The 13,612-nt window shown below is 47.1% G+C and overlaps 5 protein-coding genes across 5 annotated transcripts; 2 read left to right on the top strand and 3 right to left on the bottom strand.

The window, feature by feature from the left end:
* Window positions 1-726: 726 nt before the first annotated feature.
* Window positions 727-1,008, top strand: PADG_11942 (uncharacterized protein; the record flags this gene model as incomplete). Its single annotated transcript, XM_010762858.1, has 2 exons — window positions 727-831; window positions 883-1,008. The coding sequence occupies 2 exons, from the start codon at window positions 727-729 to the stop codon at window positions 1,006-1,008; spliced, it is 231 nt and encodes a 76-aa protein (XP_010761160.1).
* Window positions 1,009-1,472: 464 nt separating this feature from the next.
* PADG_11941 (uncharacterized protein) lies at window positions 1,473-1,954 on the bottom strand (the record flags this gene model as incomplete). Its single annotated transcript, XM_010762857.1, has 2 exons — window positions 1,473-1,591; window positions 1,798-1,954. 2 exons carry the CDS (start codon window positions 1,952-1,954, stop codon window positions 1,473-1,475), a joined length of 276 nt encoding a protein of 91 aa, XP_010761159.1.
* A 2,690-nt stretch (window positions 1,955-4,644) lies between these two features.
* On the bottom strand, window positions 4,645-7,391 carry PADG_05541 (uncharacterized protein; the record flags this gene model as incomplete). The annotated part of the gene is made up of 2 exons (XM_010762481.1): window positions 4,645-7,188; window positions 7,311-7,391. 2 exons carry the CDS (start codon window positions 7,389-7,391, stop codon window positions 4,645-4,647), a joined length of 2,625 nt encoding a protein of 874 aa, XP_010760783.1.
* Window positions 7,392-8,656: 1,265 nt separating this feature from the next.
* Window positions 8,657-9,975, top strand: PADG_05540 (TFIIH/NER complex subunit TFB4; the record flags this gene model as incomplete). The annotated part of the gene is made up of 2 exons (XM_010762741.1): window positions 8,657-8,699; window positions 8,792-9,975. 2 exons carry the CDS (start codon window positions 8,657-8,659, stop codon window positions 9,973-9,975), a joined length of 1,227 nt encoding a protein of 408 aa, XP_010761043.1.
* A 1,373-nt stretch (window positions 9,976-11,348) lies between these two features.
* On the bottom strand, window positions 11,349-13,298 carry PADG_05539 (uncharacterized protein; the record flags this gene model as incomplete). The annotated part of the gene is made up of 5 exons (XM_010762480.1): window positions 11,349-11,507; window positions 11,584-11,693; window positions 11,766-12,842; window positions 12,910-13,109; window positions 13,180-13,298. The coding sequence occupies 5 exons, from the start codon at window positions 13,296-13,298 to the stop codon at window positions 11,349-11,351; spliced, it is 1,665 nt and encodes a 554-aa protein (XP_010760782.1).
* Between the last annotated feature and the right edge of the window lie 314 nt (window positions 13,299-13,612).

Here is a 13,612-nt window from a genome sequence, read left to right as displayed (position 1 = left end):
TTTCTGCCTTCACCCGTTTCACCCAGCTAACTATACAACCATAGCTCGACAATATTCACTCTGAACAGTCAAAGTCCAAACTCTCTTTGCCCCAAATACGGTCTCTCTTCCCGCCCCTCCATTTTCCCATCATCATGGCCTTTTCTTCTCAACCTCATTCATCTCATCAATCACTGTCTGCAGGAGCACGGAGACGGCCGCAAACCATGGCACAGGAAAGGCCCCGCCAGTCGGGCCCCAGGGCCAATGATGATATCGCCGCTGCGAGTACAAAGACTTGAGTTGACTGACCCAGACCAACCCCACCCCGCTCCCCTCCTTCGGGGCTGGACATAGGGGTAAACAACATGAGTGACATGAACGTTGTGATTTCAGACCTACACCTGTACCAAAACATGGCATGAAGGAGTCAATTGATTCCACTCGCCATCAGAGCCTCTATGAGGACCTCGTCAAACATTCCGTCTGATCTTTGTTGTCTGCTGTGGTTTGGGTTGCCTGACCATACCGGCCATCCCCAAGATTGCATGAGGATGGCATTTATATGCAAGACGGCGGCTTAAAGTCTGATGTTCATTCATAATATCGTATATATAACATTCTGTCCTGAAAGGGTCAGAACCGAGGCTCCTCTCATACTGCTGCCGCTGCAGAAGCACTGGCCCGTGATAACTTCCCTCCTGCTTGCTCGGTCTCGCGACCGGACGCATTGGGGTCCGTTACAGGATGCTGTATCTCCATGGCAGTGCCAACGCCCTAAACCTTAGGCCTCATCACATCAAGAACATCCGAGTCGCCGAAACTGATGATGTCAACCATTTTCGCCAGATAGTCAGGGACCAGAAGATTGAGAAGGAGATGTACCACTGAGGGTGCCAGCAGCGGGTTATGGATGTGTCGGAGAACTTGGTTGAAGACTATCTTCCTACCGACTATGATCATGATGAGGCGCAGCTTGAGCTAGACCCTTTGTTTGGAGTCCAGATTGAGGATAAGTACGAGGCTTAAAGTGTTTAAAAAAAGGTCAATTTCCTTTGTCAAGGTAGTAGAGCGGTTGGAGCTTTTCTTCTATGTTACACAATTATCAACTAAGCAGTCAACAGCATAACTATTTCTCAAAGTAATGACCAACCCCCTTCAGAGGCAGATAAAAGGCCAGTCACCAGAACGTACTGGGCAAGCTGTGTTAAGAGACTTGACAAACTCTTAGCACTCTGGATATATACCACCAGCCTCCCAGTCAATCAGACCAGTCACTTGAATCTCTCCTTCATCATCTTAACGGCCAGAATATTGCGGGGATGAGGTCTCCATATGTCAGAATAAAGTCATGCTTTTCTCGTAGCATGGGCCTGATGACTTTGACATAGTGTTCCATGCCAGGCCGACTGTTTCCAGACAGAAGGAATTCATTGAACTGAGTTTCACTCTCCATGCAAAAGGGACTTTTACACCCCTTTCACATTCTGCAATCAGCACACTGGGTCCGGTTCCCGCCACCAAGATACTGATGCGGTATTGGCGCCAGTCGGAGTTTCTTCAACATGAGGTCCAATTGATCCCAGACAGCGTTTCTCAACATCTGTAAAATCTAGCCAGAGTTTATTTAGTGAGCAAACTGTTGATGTGATGTATGAATGCATATTATGTCAACCAAAGAGAGCACATCAAGAGACAGTGAGACTAAAATATCTCGAATTTCTTCAAATGTGAACTGTCATATTCATGTCAGTTAATGATAAATTTTGATTCAAGCTTAACAACAATATGATGATTGAGCTGCATCACTGTGCCCACTCTTCAAGACTTTAAATAGCGCAGAGCTGATATCATGATCACTTGGCTCACACTCTTCTTCAGAGCATTGCTGCAACAGAGCGGCAACTTCAGCTGCTAGTGTATGTAGGATCTCTGATTGTGCTTGTGAAACTAACAGCAAATCATCAAAGTGCATTGGTTTGAGATGCAAGTTAGTTTCTAACTATTCATCCAAGAGCATTGGCGCCTCATACATTTAGTTGACTACAGTCTCAACGTTTAAGGCTGCGCTTCTGTACCAGTCCATGCCTGGTTGAAAGGATACAGACGACCCCATCTTGTAAACAACAAACTAAGATCAGCCCATGAGACTGTGTTCTGCAACCCAAGCCGGAATTCAGTCATCAAAGATCCATATAGATCTGCCAGAGACTTTGGAAGGTCCGCATCATCATCATCTCCACAGAATGTTTAGTCATGAAAAGCGATGGCTTCCTTGATTCTAGACCCACGAAGACTCGTGCTTAATGCTCATTCATGATTTCTGAATGCAAGGGAAGAGAGGCGGTGAGTAGTGTACGATAGATTATATACAGCGTCAATCTTAATTCTGTGGCTAGTGTCCTGGCTGATGCGCTCAGCAGTAATTTTTTGCTGCTGTTGATGTAGTTAATACATTTAGTCCGCCGTACTCCAAGCTGGGCCACCTTAAGCTGCGATCATAGAAACCCTTGATGCCGCGGGCATCTGTCACCTGTATGTGGTGACGATGATCCGCCTTCATAAATAAATCCTTGAAACGGTTCGCATTTATCAGTGGACACTGTGTACCTCGCGTCTCGATCGCAAACCAAAACAGCACACCCTGTCTGGACCCAGGTGGACCTGGAAATAGATGTGATACTACCTGACAAAGAAGCCGTGGAAAAGCTATTCGATGATACCCAGTCGGGCCTAGATCGCGCGTCGTAGTAGTATTAAACCTAGGGATAGTTATGCAAGCTGAAGAACCTCAAAATCATCACTAACTCAAATTACAGACTAACCCCTAACTACTGCTGCTGTGAACATGAGAAACAATCAACTTATCTCATTGTAAAAGCCTGTTCAGCTTGAAGACAATAGAAAAGCGAAACAAGTATCAATAGAGAGAGCCACTTTATGTAAAACTAAATGAAAATAAGATATATTCTGCACAATACTTTTCTTAATATGATAATAGAAAGAATTTTTTATGATAATTATAGATATATAATTTTATCATACAATACTCATTAAATATAAAAAATATTCAATTACTTTTTTATATAATTATTAATTAATACAGTTTATTATTTATTTCATTAATTTTTATATTATAAAAGTATTATTTAATATTAATAATAAAATTAAAGTTTTATAATTTTAGTTAATTAAATTTTTATAAAGAAATAAAGATAAAATATTAAACAAAAAAGTAAACATATTTTAAACTTAAAATAATAATTTTTACTTAATTAAATTTTATTTATAATTTACTTTTAAAACATTTCATTAAAATATATAAGTTTAATTCTTTTTCATTACTTCTATAAAGTTTCTTGCATTTTTACTGCAAATTCAATGACATAATGGAGATGAATAAATGGTTGGGTTAGTTAGATCATTGTATTTGATTGAGATGTGGTTGGAAGGAAAGTAGCTGCATTAGTTAAGCATTCTGCTAATAACTCACTTTGCCACGTGTGCGGGCGGCAACATGCCATCTGCCGTGCCCAACAATTCTCTCGCGTTTTCCTCCAATAACAACCCATCCTACAACTTGCAACCCGCGGATTCCAGGGGTTCCCGCCCTTGAGTGGTACCATGTCTATTATTCAGAGCTTTATTTTCACCAACTTCAGTCTTTATTTCCACGGAGTATCCAAGGAGTGAAGAAATAATAATACGGAGAAAACGGATGTGCTTGTTGTACCCAGGGTGCGGGCATTCTTTTAAGGCAAAACCTAGACTCCCCCACGTGCATTATACGGTAAAGGCTGGAGTGGAGGTTCCTTACATTGGATTCTCCAGGATGTACACAGCTAATAATAGGCAATACAAAGTCCCTGGCTGGTTGGCGCCCCCCGCCCTCTTCCGCCATTGAGCGGAATATCAGTGGGGAGCCCAGAGATGATGCAGACTGCGAACAATTTGTCTGCATTGAATCCCTGTAGGGCAGCCAATGTTCTTTGCCAACCTAGGCACGTTTTAGCCGGCATACCATCCATCATTCATGGGTGCCTAGAGGAGAATGCGGAAAAAGCCTTCTGCTGGCCCGTGTGATAGACGTGTATTTATTATTAATGGGGGACACAAAGCTTGTATCTCCAGCAAAGAGTAAAGAAGCACCCGGAAGATGAGTCCATATAAATGAAAAGGGGCAGAGGGAAAACACGAACATGCCAGATAACAAACAACGAACAAGAGGCTTTTGTTTATATACCCCCAATTTTTAAAACCCCAAACCCCCACCCAATCCAATCTGGTCTTTTTATCGCACAAGAAAACAACGAGACAATAATGAATTGCAAAAGGAGAAAAACTACCAGCAAAACCGAAAAATGAAAAGCACATAACAGGTACGATGCAGTGAATAAGCATAATGGCAAGCGAAGCCCGTAAAGGAATGTAAAAATCAGGTAGCAGAAAATGACTCCCCAACCCCTGAAAGGACAAAATAGCAAAGACCAATCCCGCCTATCTCCAAAAAAAAAGAAAAAGAGAAGAAAAAAGAAAAGAGAAGAAAAAAGAAAAGAAAAAAAGAGACTTTAGGAAAAAATCAATTAAAACAACAGCAATCAAAAAGGAAAAAGGGCAAAGGGAAAAAGCACACAACCACCATCTTTCAGGAAGGTATTTATTTTATCAAGTTTCAACCAACGCCCTCAACGCCTCAACTCCACACTTCAAGACCTCCTCCCCAATCCCCCTACCGCCACCAACACCCCCCACCAAACACTTTCTCAACACCTCCATCGCCCCCTTCTCCCTCAACACCTCCCTCGCCCTCTTGCCCACCTCCCGCTCACAACACGCCATGTTCCTCACACAAACCAAGCCACGATGAACCATCTCCATCCCCTTCCCACTCCCACTACCACTCCCACATTCCACCCCGTCCCCTTCGGCCTCCTCACACATCCCCAACAAAACCTCTATTCCCCTCTCCCTCGCCAACACGGCCTCCACAACCCCCTCAAACTCCGTCAAAACCGCCAACGCGCCCCCCGCCGCCCTTCTCGTCGCCAAATCCGGCACATCAGCTAGTGCAAGCAGGATATGCAACCGTTGCGCGGCGCGGGGACTCCCACCGGCGAATTTCGCGATGCAGTTGGGACTGGTTGTGAGGTTGCAGGTTAGTTCGCAGGCGGCGCGTTGGAGGTAGGTGTTGTTAGAGAGGAGGAGGTCTTCGATTATCGGGAAGGCGAGGGTGGTTATCGTGCTTGCTGCTGTTGGTGAGGAGGTGTTGGTGCTGCTGGTTGAGGCGAGGTTTGTGAGGGCTAGGAGGGATTCAAAGGTTGGGAGAAGGTCGCGGGGGTATTCCGTTGAGAGGGATTGGGCTTGGGAAGGGTTAGGTTGGAGGAGGTGGATGAGCGGGCGTATGGCGCTGGTTATTTGTGGGAAGCCGGAGGAGGAGAAGATGTGGGATGGGTTTACGGAAATGAGGATGCGGGCCAGGGCGTGGGCGGCGTTTTGGATTGGTTCGTCGTTGGCGGGGTAGCTGTTGTTGCCGTTTTCGGTGCGGGAGGAAATGAGGGAAAGGAGTAGTTTGACGGCACCTTGTTGGGCGAGTTTGCCGCGGGTTTGTGCGGTTTTGGACAGGGAAAGGAGAATTTTGCTACTGAGGTCTTGGATGGATGTGGAGGACATGGTCGTGGCTTTATTGCAGTCGATGAGCAAAGGCATAATGCCTGCGTTGATGATGGTTGCACAACGCTCCTTGACGTGGTTGTCATCGTCTAGTGGGTCGGGAGAAGCTGTGGGTTTGGAAGATGCATTTGCGTAGGATCTGAGTTCGGAAATCTTCTTTTGTTCTTCGGATAGGTTAGGGAGGTATTTAGTGAGATTGTGAATTACCGTAAGTCCGCCGTAGATGATGGAGGTGTCTGAAGTCTTATTCTTGAGGATAGACACCAGTTCAGAGGGAAATGTCGACCCGTTGGAAGCTAGCTGTTCCTTCACCTCCGGCTTCACGGAGGAGAAGGCGAGGGCTTCAACTAAATGATGGAAGTCTCCTTTCTGCGAACGTTTAGCAAGCAGGTTCTTGAATCTTTCAACGAGATCGTGAGAGCTACCTGATGATTCATCTTCACGGATTCCAGACGGCGTGGGTTTCGGATCCGCACCGTTCTCGGACGCTCTAATTTTGGCGAGAATCACAGCCGCTAGCTCTGATCTTTCCTCAGTGCCGTTGCTTAGGGTACTGGTGAGCCATTCGCCGCAATACTTGCTAATGGCTTCGCGGCATTGCTTGTCGATGCAGGCCGCGTTGAACAATTCAAGAACAGCACGTTCCACAATATTACCATTCCGCTTCTGCTCCAGCAATTGAACAAGGGATTGAATAAATCCATCGGTCAAGAATAACGTTGCAGTAATGGCAGGGATGATAGGGAAGACAGCAGCAGCAGCAGAAAAGGCAATGACGTAATCATCATTCCGCTGCCTCGCGGCACGGGAGGTAAGGATCTTCGAAAACAGCTTCTGCCCCGCCTCCCCCGCAGCCTCGAGGTACTTGGCAGTTGATAGGGTGGCCTGGCTGCGCACGTCGACGGGCAACCTCAGATCGAGGGAAGATAGAATAGCGTCGAAACACTCTTCATCAACCAAATGTTGTAGATTCCCCGCGTCAACCGCAAGGAGTCTCGCGATGCCCTTCAACGAGCGGCCGTCAAGGTCATGTCCAGACTCCATGAGCTTGGCAATGAAAAGCTGAAACAGCTCACCTTCGCAGTGACTGCGGCCGCTCTCAGACCGCCAGAGCGCAGGATCCAAGACAACGGTATCCAAGCAGACGACAGCGCCATCTCCGCGGTCGTAGATATCGTCGAAGAACTGGGTGACTGATCGTTGGAGTTGGGTGGCGAAATAGAGGCGGATATGGGCGCTGTTGCGCACAAGACCAGTGATTATCTCGTCCTGGGTATCTGAGAGGGAAGCAGCTGGACAAGAGAGGATGAGGTTGAGGGCATCTAGGGCCGCTTCGGGGGGCGGTTGGAAACCATTGGCGCGGAGGGATAAAGCGGCTTCGCGGCCGGCATCTTCGTTTTTCTGGATGACGTAGCGTCGAACGAGATTCACGAGGGGGTGGTTTTGTTTTACATCCTCTGACACCTTCTTGAAGGCAGATTTGACTTCTTCGTTGTCCGGTGCGAGGGAGATGGCCTCCCGGAGATTTCTTGAGGCGGTCTAGTAAGAGTCAGATGTTGTTTTCTGTCCCAGGCGAAGTGGGTGACTCATGGAAAGTAACAAAGCAAAATATATGAATATAATTTTTTATTTATTTTTTTTTAAAAAAAGGATATAAATACCTCATGATGGCCAGCATCCACCAATTCTACGGCTTCTCTGGCCAGTTGGACGGCGCGATCAGTATGGGGGGACTGCACCATGGAGGCGGCGGGTTGGAGAACCGGTCGAGAGGAGTAGTCTCGTGGAGCTGTTAGATTTTGGATTTGGGAACGGAGATTCTCGCTCTCGCTAAGCTGGGTAACTAATAGATTGCAGGTCGCGTAAAAAGGGAGCTGTGGGGTTGCGCCTTGGAGTGTTGAGAGTGTTGACAGTGTTGACGGTGTTGAGTGGCGGCGGAGATTAGATCGGCGGGCGGGGCGGGAGAGAGCGTCAACAGGACAACAGCAGGACTAGGGGAACAACAGGAGTGAGAGAACAAAATCAAGGGCGGAAAACAAGAATGAGACAGGCGGTTTTCTTAACTGAAAAAGGGATATGATTGTGCTAGAGTTATCCTAGAGGTGGGGTTGAGATTGAGGTTGCATTGAGTTGTGTTGTGTTTGTTCAGTTGAGGTCCAGAGTTGATTTGGCGTGAGTTCAAGTTGAGCTGAGAAAAAACGGGATTCGAGGATTAAATCATCTGAACTGAAATCTGTAACTTGGTCCACTTATTTATACAGAGTATAGCGAGGGCTAATTTCCAAAATTTCAAATCTGCGTACAGAATATGGAGTAGATGTAGCTACTGATTATTATTTTTTTGTCGTGGGCATGCAAATAGTCATAGTATATATATATATATATACTCCTTATCCGCGTTGGTAACACGGTAGCATCGAATGAAGATATAGTTATGTAGAATATCTTACGAGATATAATTGGTTTTTCTCCGATAGAGCCTGGAGCCAACTCGTTATTAGGTCCTTTTGGTTCGTTCGTTCATTTCATATGCAGAAGAGAACAGGTCGACATCATCGATAAGAGAAGACGGAACATCCAACCAAACACGCACACCGCAGCCAAGAAAATATAGAGCGAGTAAGCAAGGAGTCAGCTAATACGTGTAGATAAATATAGATAAATAAACTACTATTGGCTATAGCTGGTCGTATGTTTATCTAGACTCCATATCAGTTACTCCGCCGATGTTTAGCTGTGCGATGTTCGTGTTGCTCTTGGGTGTTTGGTGCTGACTGAGCATCCATTTCTCTTGTCAAGATCGCTGAGTTGACATCCTTACGGTGGAACCATGGATACTGATATACGGTACAACTGCAACCACCCATAGAGCTTTACTTCTCATATAAATAACACACATAATTACGCATTCAACAAGCCGATATAGCTGCAGACACCGCCTTTACTCCTATATCAACCATGCGATAATATCTGCCATCCCGCGATTCTCCCCCACCCACCTCCCGCTATGAACGCCGTTGACGGTGCGGACAGCCATAACGCCTCTCACCGTATGGCCACTCCCCACCCAATCCCTATACTGAGATAACATAATTAGTTCCCTACTACTGGTTAACTAACGAACTAATAAATGAATATCCAGCCCAATCTCCCTCTCTCCTCACCGTCATCCTCGACACAAACCCGTACGCCTGGGCTCTCCTCGAGTCAACCCTCCCCCTCTCCGCTGCAATCGCAAACCTCCTCGTCTTCATAAACGCCCATCTGGCCTGCAACTATGCAAACAAAGTCGCCGTCGTGGCCTCCCATTGCAATCATGCCGCTTGGCTCTACCCTACGCCATCAACCCCCTCCATCTCCCAGTCAAAAGCCATACAACTCGATGCAGACGGAGACATCACCATGAACGGCCAACCATCCACGGAACCCGAACCGGAAAATCAACAACAATCACAGTCACCCTTCAACAAATACCGCCCTTTCCTCCTTGTCGAAGAACAACTAACCCGCAACCTCCACTGCCTCCTCTCCGCCACCCCTCCCTCCGCAGTCACCTCCACAACCTCCACCATGCTCGCCGGCGCCCTAACCCTAGCCCTAAGCCACATAAACCGCGAATCAATCGCCTACGCAGAAGCTCACGGCGCCGCAAACCCCGATCCAACCTCGTCCACCACAGGACCTGCAACAAGCACAGCCTCCGGCCTTCCCCCACCCCCAAACTCGACCACCGCAGACCCCACATCAGCAGCAGCAAACCCCCTAAACCCAACAGCCCTGCAGTCCCGTATCCTCATAATCTCCCTCAGCAACAACACCCACTCCGCCCAGCACTACATCCCGATCATGAACAGCATCTTCGCCTGCCAACGCCTCCACATCCCCATAGACATCATCAAACTAGCCGGCGACGCCGCGTTCCTCCAACAAGCCTCCGACGCCACAGGCGGCATCTACATCCCCATCAACGCACACCCGGCAGGCTTCCTGCAATATCTCATGCTGGGTTTCTTACCGGACCAACGCGCCCGGGCACATCTGATATTGCCCAGTCGCGTCGATGTGGATTTCCGTGCGGCGTGCTTTTGCCATAGGAAGGTGGTGGATGTGGGGTTTGTGTGCAGTATTTGTTTGAGCATCTTTTGTGAGCCGTTGGGCGGGGAAGGGGAGTGTTTGACGTGCGGAACTAGGCTGGGGATGGTGGAGTATGGGGCTAAGCTTGTTGTGGTCGCGAGGAAGAAGAAGAGAAAAAAGGATAAGGGGCTGGTGGGGAAAGGGGGAGCATTGTCGTCGGGGACGCCTACGCCGACGCCGGCGACGGTGTAGAATATGTAGATGTTGTATTATATGAAATATATCATTTTTCGATTTTGCATTTCCGAAGTGATCTCATTTGGTTTCTATGGAGTTTATTAAAAGAAAAAAAAAGGTATCATGTTTGTGGGGTTATTGGAGCTGGATTTGATAACAACAGTGTTGCATACATGAAGAAAAGGGGGTGGTATATTTAACATAGCAAGTTAAATAGGTGCTCAACCCACACACCTAGTTCCTGTTTATCCAAGTGGAGCCTGTATCCAACGAATAAAAAGTGCATCTACAACCTTGATTCTTCCATGATCATATCAAGGGCTTCGCGGCCAAGCAACTGCACGGCAGTCGGCCTCTCCCCCAGCACCGGACTACGAGCACTGAAAACAAATTTAATGACTACCCAACTCCAGCACGCCTTTTTGGTGCAAATTTTGCAACCCAGTGTTTAAAGCTGTGCACAGTATATCCCACCCACCTGTACAATTGCATATCTATATCGATAATACACACCCATTACCAACTTTTATCACACCCAGATTCCGCAGAGCCACAACCCCCTTGGCAAACGTAACAATACCACAATCTGTCATACACTAAGGATAACTGATAATATATACCAACCTAAATTTGTCTTTCTTGGCCGGGTCTCACAGCATATACAACCCTGCTATCGGCGACTCTATCTAGGAGGCGGGAGACTAGAACGAACGTAGGAGGGCGCAGGGGGGTTGCGGATGAGAAGAAAGAGAAGAGGGTATAGAGACGACGCAGATAAACAAAACCAATCAGTTCCTTTGAACATCACACACTGCCAAGGGTTGGTGTTGATTCCATATCTTCCGTACAGATACCGGGTTAACTCGGGGCCGGGGAGTATGGAGACATCATAAAAATGATCATGGAGCAAAACAGAATCATGACATCCAGTGGAAACAGGGAGTATCAGGGATTCGAACACTCTGACAGAGGCAGGATCAGAAAAAATAAAACCCCCTACGTAACCAAATCTGTGACATGATTCAAGGTGATTAATGGCTCATGTCCAAAATTCCTTGCCAGTCCTCTTCTTGTTCTCTTTGCTCTTCTTTCCCTTTTTCAATATGTAAATGCTAACTCTCAAAGGGAGTGTACTAATGGAATATGAACCGGAGGCAGAAAGCCCGCAGATCAAGCAGAGGAATATGTTGCTTTTTCCCGGATGCGAATAGTAAGAAGCCTCCAAAACCCCGTAGTCATATGTAGGAACATAGGTAGATGAAATCGATGACGAAACGGAGGAATAATACACTAACTGGTAGCGTATCTACATCCACAAACAGGTTTAGAGTTAGCACTATGTAGCTCTCCTACAATAACGTCCAATGAGATCTCTACTTTCGGGGAAATCACGAGAAGGGAGAGAAAATGACAAAAAGCTCCTTAGGAAACTTCAAATACCTCTTTGTGCGGATAACCCTGCCTCCCTGAGCCACCTTATTGTTACCCTTACTCCGAGACATGAGGCATTTCGGCTCAGAATCCGTTGAATTCATCGAAGCAAGAGCCTATACTTATTTGTCAGCCGTACAATCTAAACAGGGAACTTGGCTGTATATAATTATTTATACACTCACTACTTACAAAGGAATCTGTATTGTGTCCAAAGTAAAATGCAATTCCGTTCTTATCAACTTTGACAGTCATGACTCCAATTGCAGCATGGCAATGACTGCTTTTGACACCAGGATGGCCTAATTAGAAAGCATAAACTCAGTATCATGCTTTGTAGTGAACATGAATAGCAAAGAGAAGGGAGACCATACCCATAAAGTCCGCATTAATCATAGCCTCCAGCGCTTCGTCCTCGGTCACATGCTCAAAATTTCCCGGCTTTCCCGCCACTTTTCGAGTGCCAGAGTATATCCGCTCCGCGCACACCCTTGAGGCCATGGTGGTAGCCATATGTTCACCAGTGCCGCTGGTTACCGCTGCAACACACGTAGCTGATTCATCATTAGGATCAACCGGAATGACCGCAGTACCAATGCCAACTAGAGCTGCGGGACCGGTGCGTCCACTGTGCTTCATGCCAATGCCACCAGAAGAGGAACCAGCTGCGATATTTCCAAAGCAGTCAACGGCTATAGCACCTACTGTGTCGATGATGTTATCGTTCGTGCCTATTATGTATGGTTGTTGAGAGGAACTGTCAACTGGTTCATTTGGAGCTTGCACTCCAACAATCTCTGGCGGAATAGTTCTTCCCGCATATCCAAAAGCAGTTGACGGTGTTGTGCCTGACTCCAATGGGGGCAACTCCCTCTTTCGCTTTCGACTTTCGGAAGCGACAGGTTGATTCGAGTCATCATCTTCGCCTGCGGGGTTTGTATCATCTTCTGGAGGGTTACAGTTCAGCTTTACACACTCTGAATAAATATCCTCCTCATAATCACGGACGCTTGCATCCGGCATATGTGTGGGAAGCCGACTGCTGTTGTCTGAAACTTTCACGCCGCTAGGGCCATCGGAACCCGATGCTGGATTTAAAGGAATTGTTGAACGCCACCAGGATTTAGAAGCTAAATTCCGACCTGGGGATGAGAAGCGGGATCTGGTGGATGAAGTGTGACCAGGGTGCTGATACTGTGTTTCTTTGTGGGTAACCTCTTCTTGACTTTCTTCTGCCTCTACTTGTGCCAGGTCCCGCTTCCACCGCAACCAACGTTCACGGGATCCTCCCGAGACCAAGAAGTCGGCATGAAGAATTGGCATACCATTTTCATATGCAAAATCAGTAGCCCCTGAGCCAACCAGGAGATTTGGCGGTACTCTGTTAAGGGTCATTGGCCTTGTCGAGACATCCAAGACGAGCCGGGCGAGGGAAATGGGGTTTTTAATATCTAGTTTGAGAGAGCATTATCAGACAAAAAGTCACCAATAACAATAGAGGGGGGTATCTACACGCACGTTCCACGGCACCAACAGCACCACTCCGGCCAAGGTGGTCGACGATGGTCGCATCGCACTCCACCGTTCCATTTGCGGAGAGATTGCTGCCATAGCCCGCATTTGTAACTTCATGGTCCTCCAAAAATTTGATAGCAACTTCGACAGCATCTACAGCGCGCCCGCCCGTTCTCAAAATGGCCATCCCGAGAGTTGCAGCCCTATCCACAAGTCAACCGTAAAGGACAAACAAAACTGGAGCTGCGGAGACAAAGTACAAGGCTGGCTTACTGATTGCATACCCAAAGATGGGTCGATTCAGCCTGGTAGCTGTGGAATCCCGCGCCAGCATGGATAAATATGGCAGATACAGCTTGAGGCTGTGGCTCCGCAGGATGGGCGAATACCATTGCTAGAGCGGGATTACGCTTCGCCGAAACCGCCTTCTCAGCTTGTCTACGGGTTGGTAGAAGCGATTAGGGATAGAATAATATTGTCGACAGCTGTTATCCCAATATCAGCAGGTGGTCTGGAGCTTTGAAAGAAAACCAAGTGGGCCTGCTGCTGTTTGCTCTTTGTTTCTGAGGCGAGAAGATGTGGATGTTCACACTGAGCAAGGGATGAGAGTCATCTATCACTGAGAGAAGTTTCTCAAAACCTTCTCACTTTTCTAACAGCCCCAATGTAGTTTACTAAGCCGATCAACACCCATTGACTACCATTC

This window comes from Paracoccidioides brasiliensis (genome assembly GCF_000150735.1).
Source record: "Paracoccidioides brasiliensis Pb18 unplaced genomic scaffold supercont2.6, whole genome shotgun sequence".
Lineage (NCBI taxonomy): Eukaryota > Fungi > Ascomycota > Eurotiomycetes > Onygenales > Ajellomycetaceae > Paracoccidioides > Paracoccidioides brasiliensis.
The sequence above is the reverse complement of the archived record's forward strand: the minus strand, read 5'-3'. Positions and strand labels throughout refer to the sequence as shown.